The sequence below is a fragment of the Melanostigma gelatinosum genome (genome assembly GCF_949748355.1).
Source record: "Melanostigma gelatinosum genome assembly, contig: SUPER_10_unloc_1, whole genome shotgun sequence".
Lineage (NCBI taxonomy): Eukaryota > Metazoa > Chordata > Actinopteri > Perciformes > Zoarcidae > Melanostigma > Melanostigma gelatinosum.
The window spans coordinates 82,957-99,452 of NW_027635324.1; the positions used below are offsets into that span (position 1 = coordinate 82,957).

The following is a 16,496-nucleotide window of genomic DNA, read 5'->3' on the forward strand; positions in this document are numbered from 1 at the left end:
TTATTACACAGAAGTCTTTATTGTATTTGGCAGACAACTCATTATTATTAGTTGGAAACCCACATGTTTGTATGTAACAATGTACACTGTAACCACAATAAGCAGTTTGGAGTCGAGTGTAAGTTTTAGGGGGGTCACATGACTAGAGGGACACGCCTGCTCAGGTCTGTTTGACATTTGACCTCTAAGCACTGTTATGCCCCACCCTGTCTTATTACTCAGAGCACGCTGCAGTACGAACGTACTTAGCATAACCCAGTCCATTGTAATTCACTCTTGATTACAATGCTTATTTTCAGCCTGATGAAGGTTAAATATTAACCGAAACGTCGCTTTATTATATATTTTTATTTGTTTATTTGTGTTTAACTTCAACCAACGAGAATAAAAGGTAAAACGCAAGGCTTCTGCAACTTTTTCCTCGTGAAGTTTCCCGTCGGAGGCCATCATGGCTAGCAGAGACACACACAGACGTGAACGAAACACGGACCAATATGGAGATGAACGCAGCAGAGGCCGCAGAACACGCTACCACAGCCCAGAACACCACGGCAGACCTGCCTCCCCACGAAGAGGTAGGGTCCACTCGGACAACCGTAGGCTCAATGAGTATTCCGATGGAAACATTACCGGATACGAGCATAGTGGACAGGGCAGCTGGAGCGGAGCGCGACGCACAGATTCAACCCATAGACACCGCGCTCCGTCACCACGTTACCGCAGGTCGTACGCCTCGGTCACGAGAACTGGGCGCAGACCTGATGAAGGCGGCCCTGTTAGACGGCATGGTTCTCCTCGACGGGCACACGGAAGTGGGTCTCGGTCCAGACGCGACGGACGCGCGGAGCGCACCTGGACACAGCGCGCCACGGACAGAGATGGTCCACCCCCACGGCATATGGAGCCATCCCGACACCGTGACCACTCCAACCACCACCGGACCAGCCCGGTAAGAAGAACAGAGAGAGACTATTACAACCGGAGAGACCATGTTCCCGGCTCGCGCCGCTGGAGCGAGCTCGCGGAGCGCGCGCTCCTATCGTGAGGAGCGCATTCCAACGCGATACAGGACAAAGACGTGACCCGCCCCGGAGGACCAGGGAGGAAGAGCAGGGTCGTAGAAGTGCTCGAGACCACAGCACCCGTCGACCACGGACCGGGGAGGGCCACAACAACACGCACAGAGCAGGACCACACGACGGCGGACGCAGAACGACGCAGCAACGCTCCCGCAGCCACGAACAACGGGATGACAGCGGACCCAGGTCGGATGACCCGGACTTTGCTTTGAAGTGCCGCATACTGTTCAAGGTGATAAAGACTTTACATCATTTCCTAAATGTCACAAATGAAAAACCACCTTTGACCATAGAACAAATGACAAAACATCTGACCACAGCCATCAAACCGGCAATCCCAAATCCCAACGTTTTAAAGACAATTGAAGGCAACGCCAAGAATTGGGCCAAAAATACTTTAAAAACACTCAAAGAGGATCAGTATGTGTATTATTCATAATCAGACATTCAATCAATTGCAGCAGTGAAAAGAAATAGTGTGTGATTCTCTCTATTCTTATCATGAGTCCACCTTCATCATGTTCTACAGTAATGATGTGCTGTGTACTAATAACACAGTCATATCATTATGAGTGCTTTAACCTCATGTATGCAACCAGCCATCAAGAGGACATGAGAGCAAGTACACACTAAGCACACACACAATTCAGAATGCTGAGTCAGCACAATATGTGCCATAATGTAATGAACACATCCATAAGTTTATTCAGCGCCAAATGAACTTTACGAACAGCACGGCATGCAGCGGCTTTCCCCATGTTCTCCGCATCGCAGACACTGTACTAAAATGTAGCACTCGCAGAACAGCACAAGGCTGTATCCAGTCTGAGACAGTCAGTGCTCGGCTGGGCGTGTGGTGTTCAATGTCTGCTCCAGAAGCTCTGTAAATAAATGATTCCTTGTGGGCAGAATGGATAGCGCTCGTATAGGAAGTCATCATGATGTGATGACGGATCTTGGCGATGTGGAAGAAGTCTCTCCCTATAAAACGCTCATCTAACTAATATCCTCCTTCATCAGTGGATCTCTGAGGAAGGGAGCTGCACATTAATGCAACAGAGGCTTCTTAGTTTGCTCCGCTGGTTTTAAGGATCACCGTGTGTCTCACTTTACATGCATTTCCGGAACTCCCGTATAACCCCCAGTATATGCGCAAGTCCGTATGTGACGGGAGCTGCCATGTTTTCCGGGGGAGTGACCAGCTTATCCAGCTACCTTCACTGAGCCTGCGCTGGAGCAGGTTCAAGCTTTTGGATGCGTTGCCATGGTGATTTTGCCGAACTTGCTTCGTGGAACCGAAAAGCCTGATCTACATCATCTTATCCTGAAAAGTATCCGGCTAACTAAGTTAGACACGTACGTGGAACGGGGCCCAGACGTCATTAATGAATGCTGACAGGTCTCCACCTCACAGAAACACTTGTTGTATTTGAGCATTCATAACTTTTTACATCCTACTAATGGTCTGCCCTCCAAACTAAGCCAATCGTGCCAGAGTCCTGGAGGCCTCCATTCTCTGCTGCTCCAGGCGCTGCTGGGCCTCCCAGTTCGCTCTCTCGTCCTCGAACACGCGTCTCTTCTCCTCCAGCTCTCTGTGCTGCGCCTCCAGGTTCTTCTTCATCTGCTCGTGACGCCGCTGAAGCTCTGCTTCAGAGTCTTTGAGCTTCTGCACTTTTTCCTTGACTTTCATCTCGAACACCTGCTCCATCTCCATCTCCATCTTCTTCATCTTAGTCACATGCTCTCGCCTTTCCTCCTCCATCTGGGCCAGAGGACTCTTGGTGGACAGTTGACCTTTAACCCTGTTGTTGTCCACTCCGTTGTAGGTGACCGCAGCCAGCTTCCTGCTGCGGTAGTTTTCGTAGTGGACGTTGTTCGTCACGTCCTTCAGGTCCTGCATGTGTGTTCTGATGAGCATATCTCTCAGGATGGTGAAGTCACAGTGGTCACTGTTTTCAACTTCTGCAACCCCCCAGGGGTATTGTCTCCCTCTGACTCTTTTGCTGTTCACCTCGATGATGGTGTTGCTTCCTACTACAGCCAGCGGCAACTTGTCCTTTATCTTCTTCACCAGCTGGTTCTCTTCTTCGTCATCGGTCTCTGGGAACTCGTAGATCTTGATTTTATGCTCTTGGATTTCTCGCATGACCTGTTTCTTGAACTGTTGGCATTCCTCTGGGGTGAGGGTGTCTGCTTTGGCGATCAGCGGGATGACATTAACGTTTCGGAGAAATCACTCCTTCTTCAGGCACATGGCTTAATTGACGGTCACGCGAATTTCGTGACCGTTTCATTGTAACTTGTAAAACTGTGTCTAATTGCCGTCTCCCCCAGTGAGGTTGAGTTTAGGGCAACAGTACAGGGACTGGATAAAAAAATGGAGGCTGGGTCGGAGGGCGATAGCCACCTCACTGACAACATTCCACGCAGCGAGTACGGTAAAGGCACGGGCTAAGTTAGGTGAGGGTTTTTGCCTCCCGAACGTCATGACAACGTCCGAGAGAAGTGCACTGTCCATAAACCGACTCTGAGTTGCCAGCAAGGCAACCACCACCCCCCGGTGTCCTGGCCTTAACCAAATGTGTCCGTCCATTCTCCCACCGACGTAACCCCCGATGTTCCACAAGCACACCTGCGTACACACACGCTTAAAAATTTAGACTGTTTTACCTCTTGGAGGCCCAGAGGAGTGCCTAATGAATACAAATTGGTAGACCAAATTGCAGCAGGTTTTGAGAGTGTCGCAAGTATTATTCCATGGATAACTGTGAATAAAAATGTTGATCGTATCAATTATGTGCATTACAATGTTCTTCGTTTGGCTAATCATACTAGGGATGCAATAGAGGGTCTGGCTGAGCAGCTGGCCCCTACTTCTTTGATTACTGTACAAAACAGAATGGCTTTGGACATGTTGCTTGCTGAAAAAGGAGGTGTTTGCTCAATGTTTGGAGACCTGTGTTGCACTGTCATCCCCAACAATACTGCGCCGGACGGTTCAGTCACAAAAGCACTGAATAGTCTGAGGGCACTGTCAAACGAAATGCAGGAAGCATCAGGTGTGAACAATCCATTTGGAGATTGGATGGAAAACATGTTTGGAAAATGGAAGCACCTGATCTTGTCAATAGCAGTGTCAGTGGGTGTGTTCATTGCAATATTGGTCTCATGTGGATGTTGTATAATACCCTGTATTCGTTCTTTGGTTGGCCGTCTTATCACCACTGCCCTCTCCAAGGAACCATTACCACCCCCTCCTTATGGAGCTTACCCAGTATGGGAAGAGCAGAACAGCCTGGTAGGGTCAGGAGAGGCAGAGGAAGACACCAGCGTGTGAACAGGGCAGAAAGGTAAAGAAAGTGACGTCCTTCAGACGTCAAGAGAGGGATTTGTTGATAAAATTAGCTCATATACAGCTTTAATCAGCAATTAGCTCATATACAGCTTAATCAGCAGCTAGTTTATATGCAGCTTTAAGTAGCAACTAGCTTATATACAGTTTAATTAACAGCTAGCTTATATACAGCTTAATCAGCAGCTAGCTTATATATACAGTTTAATTAATCACTAGCATATTTGTAGTTTTAATAACCATTAGCTTATGCAGCTCTATTAACCACTTATACAGTGCTCACAGCATACACAGGGCCTGAGAGAAGCAGGAGGAAGGTTACTGAGGTTAACTGCGTCACAAGGAACAGGCAGCCATCTTTAAATAGATAAGACACTCAGATTCAAGCGAGGGACTACGCCCAGCTGAGCCCGGCTTTCTCCACACACTCTTTCTCTAGGACCTCTCGCATTCAACACCTCACTCACACTGACGGAAACCAACGCCTATTGGGAGGGGCCAAAGGTGAATGGACATTCACGGCTTCCAACCAAGCGTAATACACGTAATAAACGTGCTACGTTTGCATCTTTGACTTTGACTAATGTGTATCAAGGGGCGGACCCCTATATTAAGGTTCATGCTGATGTGTTCAAGCGTGTTCTGATGGTGGAGCTCTGCGAAGTGAATCCATTAGATTGCCCATGCATGTTTAATTGTGTTGGGCTGAATAACTCTGTTGATAAATAAATCTATTGCTTTGATACAACTATACGCCTCTGAGAGCTTTCTGTTTCATTCTTAAACCTGCTCTAAGTGTGAAAGACAGCTACACATTTTTTCACAACACAAGAATGGCCATAACTTCTCAAATATGGATCCCAGAACCCACATATTGTGGACACACATTGTGGACTAGGCCTACAATAGGATCACCTGAATAAAATCCCTCTAGATTATCTAGAAAAGATTTTTGCCTGTATAAAACTCAGACTTCAGCATGGGGTACACGTCCTTAAACTGTACACCCTGTCGTACTCTTGGTGAGATTAGACCAACTTTTACTTCTGAAGATGTCAGAGCCCTGCTTTTTTAATATGTTGTAGACAGGCCCCAATGAGGCACATTCAAGTTGGATGGGACTCCCTAGCACTTAGCATGCCTGCGCGGGAAGAGGGGCAGTTGGCCTATATTTGAATGGGGCATTTTGAACGATAAAATGAATGGAAAGTGATTACCCAAACGGCCCATCCTTCAACTAGTCATAACTTCTCACAACATGGTTGAATTTGATGGGATATTATGAACTGGGTGAACTGGGTGAGATGGGTGAACTGGGTGAGATGGGTGAACTGGGTGAACTGGATGAGATGGGTGAACCATGGATTTGTCACCGAACTCGGCCCAAATTCCCATAGAAAGCAATGGGCTAGGACCCTTAAAATTGAACGGTCAGTCGACCTTTGGCCGATGACCATGTGGTATGAAAATCAAGGGGAAATTCCAAACACTTTTCCTATAGTGAATTATGGATTTCTCACGAGCTCGGCCCAAATTCCCATAGAAAGCAATGGGCTAGGACCCTGAAAATTGAACGGTCAGTCGACCTTTGGCCAATGACCATGTGGTATGAAAATCAAGGGGAAATTCCAAACACTTTTCCCATAGTGAATTATGGATTTCTCACCGAACTCGGCCAAAATTCCCATAGAAAGCAATGGGCTAGGACCCTGACAGTTTAACAGTCAGTCGACCTTTGGCGAAAGACCATGTGGTATGAAAATCAATGGGAAATTCCATACACTTTCTGCGATGGTACACTTTCTGCTATGGTAAACTCCGTACACGTAGAAATTACGGCCTTTTGACTCAATTCTGCCTAGACACCTAGAAAACAATGGGCTAGGAGGCTGAAATTTTCACATTAAGTCACCCTCTGCCCCAAGATGAAATGGTCTGAATATCAACGGGAAATTCTGTACAGTTTTCCCATAGTGATTCATGGCATTTAGCATTTATTTGGCTTAAATAGACGTTCAGTTAATACCCCTAGAAAGCAATGGGCTAGCACGCTGAAATTTTCACGGTCAGTCGGCCCTTGGCCACAAACCACGTGGTATGAAAATCAATAGGAAGTTCGGTACACTTTTCCCGTAGTAATATATGGCATTTTTCTTCATTTTAAAGTTATTTGGCCTAATTACCCCATAAAACAATGGGCTAGGACCGTGAAATGTTCACAGTCATTCCATCTTTGCCCCATCGTTAAATGGTATGAAACTCAATGGCACATTCCAAACACTTTTCCCATAGTGAACTATGGATATCTCTACCCAGATGACACTTATGTTCCGACATGGCCTTCAACAGTCTTTTCTCTCAAAATGTCCACTTTAATTTAAAGTAGAGATTTGATTCATTTTCTCCTTCAAAGAGGGGCTCGTCACCATTACACACCTATAATCTGGGCCTCGTAGCTGCAAGTTAAGGTCCCCAAAAACAGCCCCAAAGGTCAAAATTGAGGCATATGACCTCATCTTTCGGCCTGTTTTGGCAAGTGAGAAACGGGCCATTAAATCGTAGTGAAAGGTTGGAACTGCTTGATTTTTGCATAAATCAGTCGCCTATGATAAGGTGATGCAGGATCTAAAGCGAGATATCTGTAGAACCTTGGGAAAGCTAACTTCCGGTAGCAGCATGCTAACGACTTGAATCCAATTGAACCTTGAAGAGGGTCCTGTTTTGTCCATCATATGTGAATTCCATCAAAGAAGGCCATTGACAAGTGTTTTAAAATTGATCAATATTAAAAAGTGGTCAAAATCCAGATTTTACCAGTCTTTTCTCAAACGTTTTATACTTTAAAAAGGGGTAGGGTTTTAAATCCTTTTCTGCCTGAAAGAGGGGCTCGTCACCATTACACACCTATAATCTGGGCCTCATAGCTGCAAATTAAGGTCCCCAAAAACAGCCACAAAGGGCTTAATTGGGCTTAATTGGGGCCTTATTCACTTATATTTTGGCATATGCAAGAATGGCCATAATTTCTCAAATATGGGTCCTAGAACCCCCAGATTGTGCACACACATTGTGGACAAGGCCTACAATAGGACCACCTGGAAAAAATCCCTCTAGATTATCTAGAACAGATTTTTGCCTGTATCAAACTCAGAATTCAGCATGGGGTACATGTCCCTAAGCTGTACACCCTGTCGTACTCTTGATGAGATCAGACCATCTTTTACTTCTGAAGATGTCAGAGCCCTGTTTTTTTAATATGTTGTAGACAGGCCCCAATTCCAGTTAACAGCGTCACACCAGGAAGAAAAAGAGGTCATAGTGGAGGACTGATTGTTACTGGATAGAAGTGTTAGCACTGGTAGTCTCGTTACCTTTATTCTTCACTATGAAATAATAATGATGAGAGCTCTTAAGAAATCTATTTTTTGTATTCTTGTGTGAGTACTATACTTTTGAATACTATTTTGCATCGTAAATTCATAATATGTTAGTTAAATACACATATAAATACTTATGTTGAATACAATGGCTTGTAAATAGTTGTAGTTTCTATTTTATGAATATCAATGTTTGTATAATTTTTTAATCGTTCAAAAATGCTTCTATTACTTAACTTCATTAGAAATGCTTGTTTCATTTCAATGTCCTTTTTTAATAAAAAAAAATGTTTTTTACATACTTTATACAAAATTCTAGTTGAGTAATAAAGTCTCAACTTAAGCAGGTATTTTATGTAATCCTTCCATTTTAGTAATTACTATTACCTGTCTAAGTTATTAACAAAGGCTGCAGGCCGAGCCTCAGAGCTCCCTCATGCTGATCGTGACCGAAGGAGTGGGGGATGGGTGAGGTTACGGTGGGGACAGTCAATGTCATGTTCTGTGTAAAGTACCTTAAGTTTCATTGCTGACATTACACAAAACCTGACGTTTACCATCATCATGGGGACCATGGCGTGGCCCCTCCCCCATCAGTGCATGCGCCCGTGGAGAGGTGACTCACTGCCTCAAACTGTCGAGCGGCTCCACACACATGTAACTTGACGGGCTAGCTGTGGAACCTGGATGGAAATGGTAAGTTTTTAATTATTGTCCGAGCTCCGAATGTTGGTACATGTACTGCCATATAAAAAGAGCTGTTGCAATGTGCTGGAAGTTAACCGAGATGGACAGCTAATGTTAGCTAACACTAAGCTAACATGTGCAGCTAGCATGTGCAGCTAACAGAGCTGTGAGTGGAGCTGGGTCTGGATAAAGGTGGAGGTCTGAACAGACATGAGTGCAGCTTCCTGCTGTCACAGTGTTTTAACACATTGATAAGGCAGGGTATGCTAAATGTAGCCTCTGCTCCAAGGAGATGAACTACAGCAACAAGGGCTCACATGTCCTCTCATCACACTGTTCACTGTTTCGGGCTTGTCACCTTTTTCACTCATGAGTTTGCAGGTATGCGATCTGAGACCAGCCTACCGTTAACGGAAGGCTGGACAACTAATTACAGTTAACTACAAATGGATAATTTACACATCGTGGGGCTTTTTTACAGTCACAAAATGATATTTAGATATTTTTTAGAATTTATATTTTATCATCATTATCTTTTCCCACAGAACGTGAATATTATGCTCAACAAAGTGACATATTTGACATATTGAGTCAAGGTTAACTTTAAAAAAAGTATTTCTTCACATGTAAGCAGATATTGTAATTCAAATAACCATGGGTATTGAAGTAGAATATTTAGCCTCGTACTTTCAGAAATAAGTAGATCACCTTACTATAATGCAGCCTATAAGACCAGAACAAATTACTTTTAATTTCAGTCAAAATGTAATAATAGCAGCTCAGGCAACAATTTTAATTCCACCAAATTCTACCACTGCAGCTTGAAATACAGAGTACTGTAACATGACTGAATGTGTCCCTTGTGCTTTCAGGAGGATGGAGCATGTTTTTCATCCACTGGTGGCAGCTCTGAATGCACAGGTGAGAGAGGGGAGAGACCATGAGATGGTTTTATGTTGAGGTTTGTAGAAAGTCTTTTGTAATCGTGGAGAATATTATACTGAATACTTCAGGGAGTCTATTGGTTTCAATCCCAAACTGATCATACTCTCAGGGTTTAAATCATATAACTATTTAAAAATAGTCTAGACGCAAATGAAACACATTTTGACCCATCAAAGATGATGTTGAAGTTATTAGTTCATCGTAAACCATATTAACATTTCTATCCTCTAATATATTTGCAGGCGCTGATGTGACAGATGGCTTTAACCCTGAACAGACCAACGAGGTAGGATATGTCATCTTCTTTGGGTTCTTAATTGACAGTTAACCTGCTCGACTGTGAATGTCGAACATAAATCAAAACAATGCTAGAGTAATTCATTTCTTACAGACTACAGCTAGTTAATCACACATATTAGACTTCCATTATTACGACAGTGTTTCCCACAGGGAGAAATTAAATAGTTTGCACTGCAGCCACTTATTCATAATGTCTGATGAAATATAAGTTGTAGTATTTGTTGTTTGGTTGTGTATTATTTTATTGATGTAAAACAGTGTAGACTGGTAGGTAGGTAGGTGGGTAGACTGATAGGTAGGCAGACTGGTAGGTTGGGAGCCTGTCTAAACATTACAAAAAATGATTTGTTTTTCAGGAAGAACACCAGCGGTCCAGTGACAATACCGATATTCTTGACCCCACTCCAGCTGATGTCGATGAGGACACAAGTGTTCCAGAGCTCATGAGAACCGACAGTGGAGTTGTAAGTTTATTTGCAAAACTTCACATTCTAACATGAAAAGGGCCATGACATCTGTCAGTTTACAGGAATCAGGGTAATATGTTCAGAGGCTGTGATGATTATTGAAAGCGGTAATGTGAAGTGCCACTACGAGACAAAGCACAACTCTTTTGAGCTAACGTCTCGCATCTCAAATAAAGGCACAGGAAAATAAACCTAAGAGCCCAGTATGATCAGAATCCTAACGCATGAATTCACTGACCAACAATGACGTTAACAGAGAGGAATAGAGCTGAAACAAGTGGATTAATAACCACAGATAAAGTCCTGCTCGCTAATTCATCTTATTAGAAGATGAGAATAATATGGATATCTTGGTTTTCTTGGGTGACATCACTTCACACCTGAATTTAATTCATTTAAAGCTGCAGGGTACTTCATTTCTTTGTTTTAAGATGCACATTTTTCAAAAGCTTTCGGTTATGTAATTTAATCTTAATCTCAATTTTAAATCTGACAATAAATATTGTTTATGTATTATTCAATTGATCTTTCTATATTTGATAATCAGTTGTTTTCTACATACAGACTTTAATACAACTGTTGGCTACTTCAATATACAGTATATGGAACTAAATCAGAGTGCAAGTTAGACATTATTATGATGTTCTGGAGATTTAATGAGGAAATTCTCTCTGAATGGACCTTGTTGAACTTTAATTGAATACCCCGGTCATAGATGTTTAAAACTACCCGAAACAACACAACAATCTACGTTAATATGCGTGCTGTTCCACGGCATTGTTAAATGCTTGTGATTTTACAATGAAGAATATCCAAGTCTAATCCTTTCTTTTTCTCTTTCTTTTTTTAAGCTCAACAGACACGAAAGAGAACCTCTATCAAGTTCTGAGTACAGTGATGAGGATGGGTATGTTCCTCAATATGATGAAGAAACAGAAAGTGACTGTTCAGAAGAAGAGGTCAAACAGCACACGGCAAAGAAGAGAAAGGTACAGAGAACTTCAACCAACTCTCAGGAAGGAGATGACCAACCACGCAAGAAAACACATAAGACACGTTTTACTTCCCTGGCTGAACCTGACACCGACAAATCCTCATCTAATGGTTGCGACGTGACGGTCATGACCTTGAAGAAGAAAGACAATGGAGGCAGACTGTACAACAAAAAGTTTTACTGTGTGTTTTGCTCTAAGCCTTTCAACAAAATGGCACGCCATTTAGAATCAAAACACAAGGACAAACCTGAAGTGGCAAGAGCAATAACATTCCCAAAGGGTTCTAAAGAACGAAGAATACAGTTCAGTGTATTGAGAAATAGAGGGAACCGTTTCCATAATAATCAGGTTATTAAAGAAGGAAAGGGAATGGTGATACCCCGTCAACAATCAAGTGGACCTGTAAACGCCAGTGATTACATGCACTGTATAAACTGTGACGCCTACCTGAAGAGGAGATCACTATGGAGGCACATGCAGAGATGTCATCTACACAAGAAAGTCAAAGGTTTAAAGCCAGGGAAAACTAGAGTGCAGGCCCTTTGTTCGAATGCTCAGCCAGTTCCAGACAGCGTGAATGCACGATTTTGGAAGCTGGTGCTTGACATGAATCAAGATGAGGTTACAGATGTTGTCCGGAAGGACAACATCTGTACTCTTGGTACAGATTGACTCTTGGTACAAGAAGGACTCTTGGTGGACAGTTGACCTTTAACCCTGTTGTTGTCCACTCCGTTGTAGGTGACCGCAGCCAGCTTCCTGCTGCGGTAGTTTTCGTAGTGGACGTTGTTCGTCACGTCCTTCAGGTCCTGCATGTGTGTTCTGATGAGCATATCTCTCAGGATGGTGAAGTCACAGTGGTCACTGTTTTCAACTTCTGCAACCCCCCAGGGGTATTGTCTCCCTCTGACTCTTTTGCTGTTCACCTCGATGATGGTGTTGCTTCCTACTACAGCCAGCGGCAACTTGTCCTTTATCTTCTTCACCAGCCGGTTCTCTTCTTCGTCATCGGTCTCTGGGAACTCGTAGATCTTGATTTTATGCTCTTGGATTTCTCGCATGACCTGTTTCTTGAACTGTTGGCATTCCTCTGGGGTGAGGGTGTCTGCTTTGGCGATCAGCGGGATGACATTAACGTTTCGGAGAAATCACTCCTTCTTCAGGCACATGGCTTAATTGACGGTCACGCGAATTTCGTGACCGTTTCATTGTAACTTGTAAAACTGTGTCTAATTGCCGTCTCCCCCAGTGAGGTTGAGTTTAGGGCAACAGTACAGGGACTGGATAAAAAAATGGAGGCTGGGTCGGAGGGCGATAGCCACCTCACTGACAACATTCCACGCAGCGAGTACGGTAAAGGCACGGGCTAAGTTAGGTGAGGGTTTTTGCCTCCCGAACGTCATGACAACGTCCGAGAGAAGTGCACTGTCCATAAACCGACTCTGAGTTGCCAGCAAGGCAACCACCACCCCCCGGTGTCCTGGCCTTAACCAAATGTGTCCGTCCATTCTCCCACCGACGTAACCCCCGATGTTCCACAAGCACACCTGCGTACACACACGCTTAAAAATTTAGACTGTTTTACCTCTTGGAGGCCCAGAGGAGTGCCTAATGAATACAAATTGGTAGACCAAATTGCAGCAGGTTTTGAGAGTGTCGCAAGTATTATTCCATGGATAACTGTGAATAAAAATGTTGATCGTATCAATTATGTGCATTACAATGTTCTTCGTTTGGCTAATCATACTAGGGATGCAATAGAGGGTCTGGCTGAGCAGCTGGCCCCTACTTCTTTGATTACTGTACAAAACAGAATGGCTTTGGACATGTTGCTTGCTGAAAAAGGAGGTGTTTGCTCAATGTTTGGAGACCTGTGTTGCACTGTCATCCCCAACAATACTGCGCCGGACGGTTCAGTCACAAAAGCACTGAATAGTCTGAGGGCACTGTCAAACGAAATGCAGGAAGCATCAGGTGTGAACAATCCATTTGGAGATTGGATGGAAAACATGTTTGGAAAATGGAAGCACCTGATCTTGTCAATAGCAGTGTCAGTGGGTGTGTTCATTGCAATATTGGTCTCATGTGGATGTTGTATAATACCCTGTATTCGTTCTTTGGTTGGCCGTCTTATCACCACTGCCCTCTCCAAGGAACCATTACCACCCCCTCCTTATGGAGCTTACCCAGTATGGGAAGAGCAGAACAGCCTGGTAGGGTCAGGAGAGGCAGAGGAAGACACCAGCGTGTGAACAGGGCAGAAAGGTAAAGAAAGTGACGTCCTTCAGACGTCAAGAGAGGGATTTGTTGATAAAATTAGCTCATATACAGCTTTAATCAGCAATTAGCTCATATACAGCTTAATCAGCAGCTAGTTTATATGCAGCTTTAAGTAGCAACTAGCTTATATACAGTTTAATTAACAGCTTGCTTATATACAGCTTAATCAGCAGCTAGCTTATATATACAGTTTAATTAATCACTAGCATATTTGTAGTTTTAATAACCATTAGCTTATGCAGCTCTATTAACCACTTATACAGTGCTCACAGCATACACAGGGCCTGAGAGAAGCAGGAGGAAGGTTACTGAGGTTAACTGCGTCACAAGGAACAGGCAGCCATCTTTAAATAGATAAGACACTCAGATTCAAGCGAGGGACTACGCCCAGCTGAGCCCGGCTTTCTCCACACACTCTTTCTCTAGGACCTCTCGCATTCAACACCTCACTCACACTGACGGAAACCAACGCCTATTGGGAGGGGCCAAAGGTGAATGGACATTCACGGCTTCCAACCAAGCGTAATACACGTAATAAACGTGCTACGTTTGCATCTTTGACTTTGACTAATGTGTATCAAGGGGCGGACCCCTATATTAAGGTTCATGCTGATGTGTTCAAGCGTGTTCTGATGGTGGAGCTCTGCGAAGTGAATCCATTAGATTGCCCATGCATGTTTAATTGTGTTGGGCTGAATAACTCTGTTGATAAATAAATCTATTGCTTTGATACAACTATACGCCTCTGAGAGCTTTCTGTTTCATTCTTAAACCTGCTCTAAGTGTGAAAGACAGCTACACATTTTTTCACAACACAAGAATGGCCATAACTTCTCAAATATGGATCCCAGAACCCACATATTGTGGACACACATTGTGGACTAGGCCTACAATAGGATCACCTGAATAAAATCCCTCTAGATTATCTAGAAAAGATTTTTGCCTGTATAAAACTCAGACTTCAGCATGGGGTACACGTCCTTAAACTGTACACCCTGTCGTACTCTTGGTGAGATTAGACCAACTTTTACTTCTGAAGATGTCAGAGCCCTGCTTTTTTAATATGTTGTAGACAGGCCCCAATGAGGCACATTCAAGTTGGATGGGACTCCCTAGCACTTAGCATGCCTGCGCGGGAAGAGGGGCAGTTGGCCTATATTTGAATGGGGCATTTTGAACGATAAAATGAATGGAAAGTGATTACCCAAACGGCCCATCCTTCAACTAGTCATAACTTCTCACAACATGGTTGAATTTGATGGGATATTATGAACTGGGTGAACTGGGTGAGATGGGTGAACTGGGTGAGATGGGTGAACTGGGTGAACTGGATGAGATGGGTGAACCATGGATTTGTCACCGAACTCGGCCCAAATTCCCATAGAAAGCAATGGGCTAGGACCCTTAAAATTGAACGGTCAGTCGACCTTTGGCCGATGACCATGTGGTATGAAAATCAAGGGGAAATTCCAAACACTTTTCCTATAGTGAATTATGGATTTCTCACGAGCTCGGCCCAAATTCCCATAGAAAGCAATGGGCTAGGACCCTGAAAATTGAACGGTCAGTCGACCTTTGGCCAATGACCATGTGGTATGAAAATCAAGGGGAAATTCCAAACACTTTTCCCATAGTGAATTATGGATTTCTCACCGAACTCGGCCAAAATTCCCATAGAAAGCAATGGGCTAGGACCCTGACAGTTTAACAGTCAGTCGACCTTTGGCGAAAGACCATGTGGTATGAAAATCAATGGGAAATTCCATACACTTTCTGCGATGGTACACTTTCTGCTATGGTAAACTCCGTACACGTAGAAATTACGGCCTTTTGACTCAATTCTGCCTAGACACCTAGAAAACAATGGGCTAGGAGGCTGAAATTTTCACATTAAGTCACCCTCTGCCCCAAGATGAAATGGTCTGAATATCAACGGGAAATTCTGTACAGTTTTCCCATATTGATTCATGGCATTTAGCATTTATTTGGCTTAAATAGACGTTCAGTTAATACCCCTAGAAAGCAATGGGCTAGCACGCTGAAATTTTCACGGTCAGTCGGCCCTTGGCCACAAACCACGTGGTATGAAAATCAATAGGAAGTTCGGTACACTTTTCCCGTAGTAATATATGGCATTTTTCTTCATTTTAAAGTTATTTGGCCTAATTACCCCATAAAACAATGGGCTAGGACCGTGAAATTTTCACAGTCATTCCATCTTTGCCCCATCGTTAAATGGTATGAAACTCAATGGCACATTCCAAACACTTTTCCCATAGTGAACTATGGATATCTCTACCCAGATGACACTTATGTTCCGACATGGCCTTCAACAGTCTTTTCTCTCAAAATGTCCACTTTAATTTAAAGTAGAGATTTGATTCATTTTCTCCTTCAAAGAGGGGCTCGTCACCATTACACACCTATAATCTGGGCCTCGTAGCTGCAAGTTAAGGTCCCCAAAAACAGCCCCAAAGGTCAAAATTGAGGCATATGACCTCATCTTTCGGCCTGTTTTGGCAAGTGAGAAACGGGCCATTAAATCGTAGTGAAAGGTTGGAACTGCCTGATTTTTGCATAAATCAGTCGCCTATGATAAGGTGATGCAGGATCTAAAGCGAGATATCTGTAGAACCTTGGGAAAGCTAACTTCCGGTAGCAGCATGCTAACGACTTGAATCCAATTGAACCTTGAAGAGGGTCCTGTTTTGTCCATCATATGTGAATTTCATCAAAGAAGGCCATTGACAAGTGTTTTAAAATTGATCAATATTAAAAAGTGGTCAAAATCCAGATTTTACCAGTCTTTTCTCAAACGTTTTATACTTTAAAAAGGGGTAGGGTTTTAAATCCTTTTCTGCCTGAAAGAGGGGCTCGTCACCATTACACACCTATAATCTGGGCCTCATAGCTGCAAATTAAGGTCCCCAAAAACAGCCACAAAGGGCTTAATTGGGCTTAATTGGGGCCTTATTCACTTATATTTTGGCATATGCAAGAATGGCCATAATTTC

At 43.5% G+C, this 16,496-nt stretch overlaps 1 protein-coding gene across 1 annotated transcript; it reads right to left on the minus strand.

The window, feature by feature from the left end:
• Positions 1-2,556: 2,556 nt before the first annotated feature.
• Positions 2,557-3,297, minus strand: LOC306783928 (septin-7-like; the record flags this gene model as incomplete). Its single annotated transcript, XM_079297321.1, has 1 exon — positions 2,557-3,297. A coding segment is annotated over one exon (741 nt), but the record flags the coding sequence as incomplete, so codon positions are not given.
• Between the last annotated feature and the right edge of the window lie 13,199 nt (positions 3,298-16,496).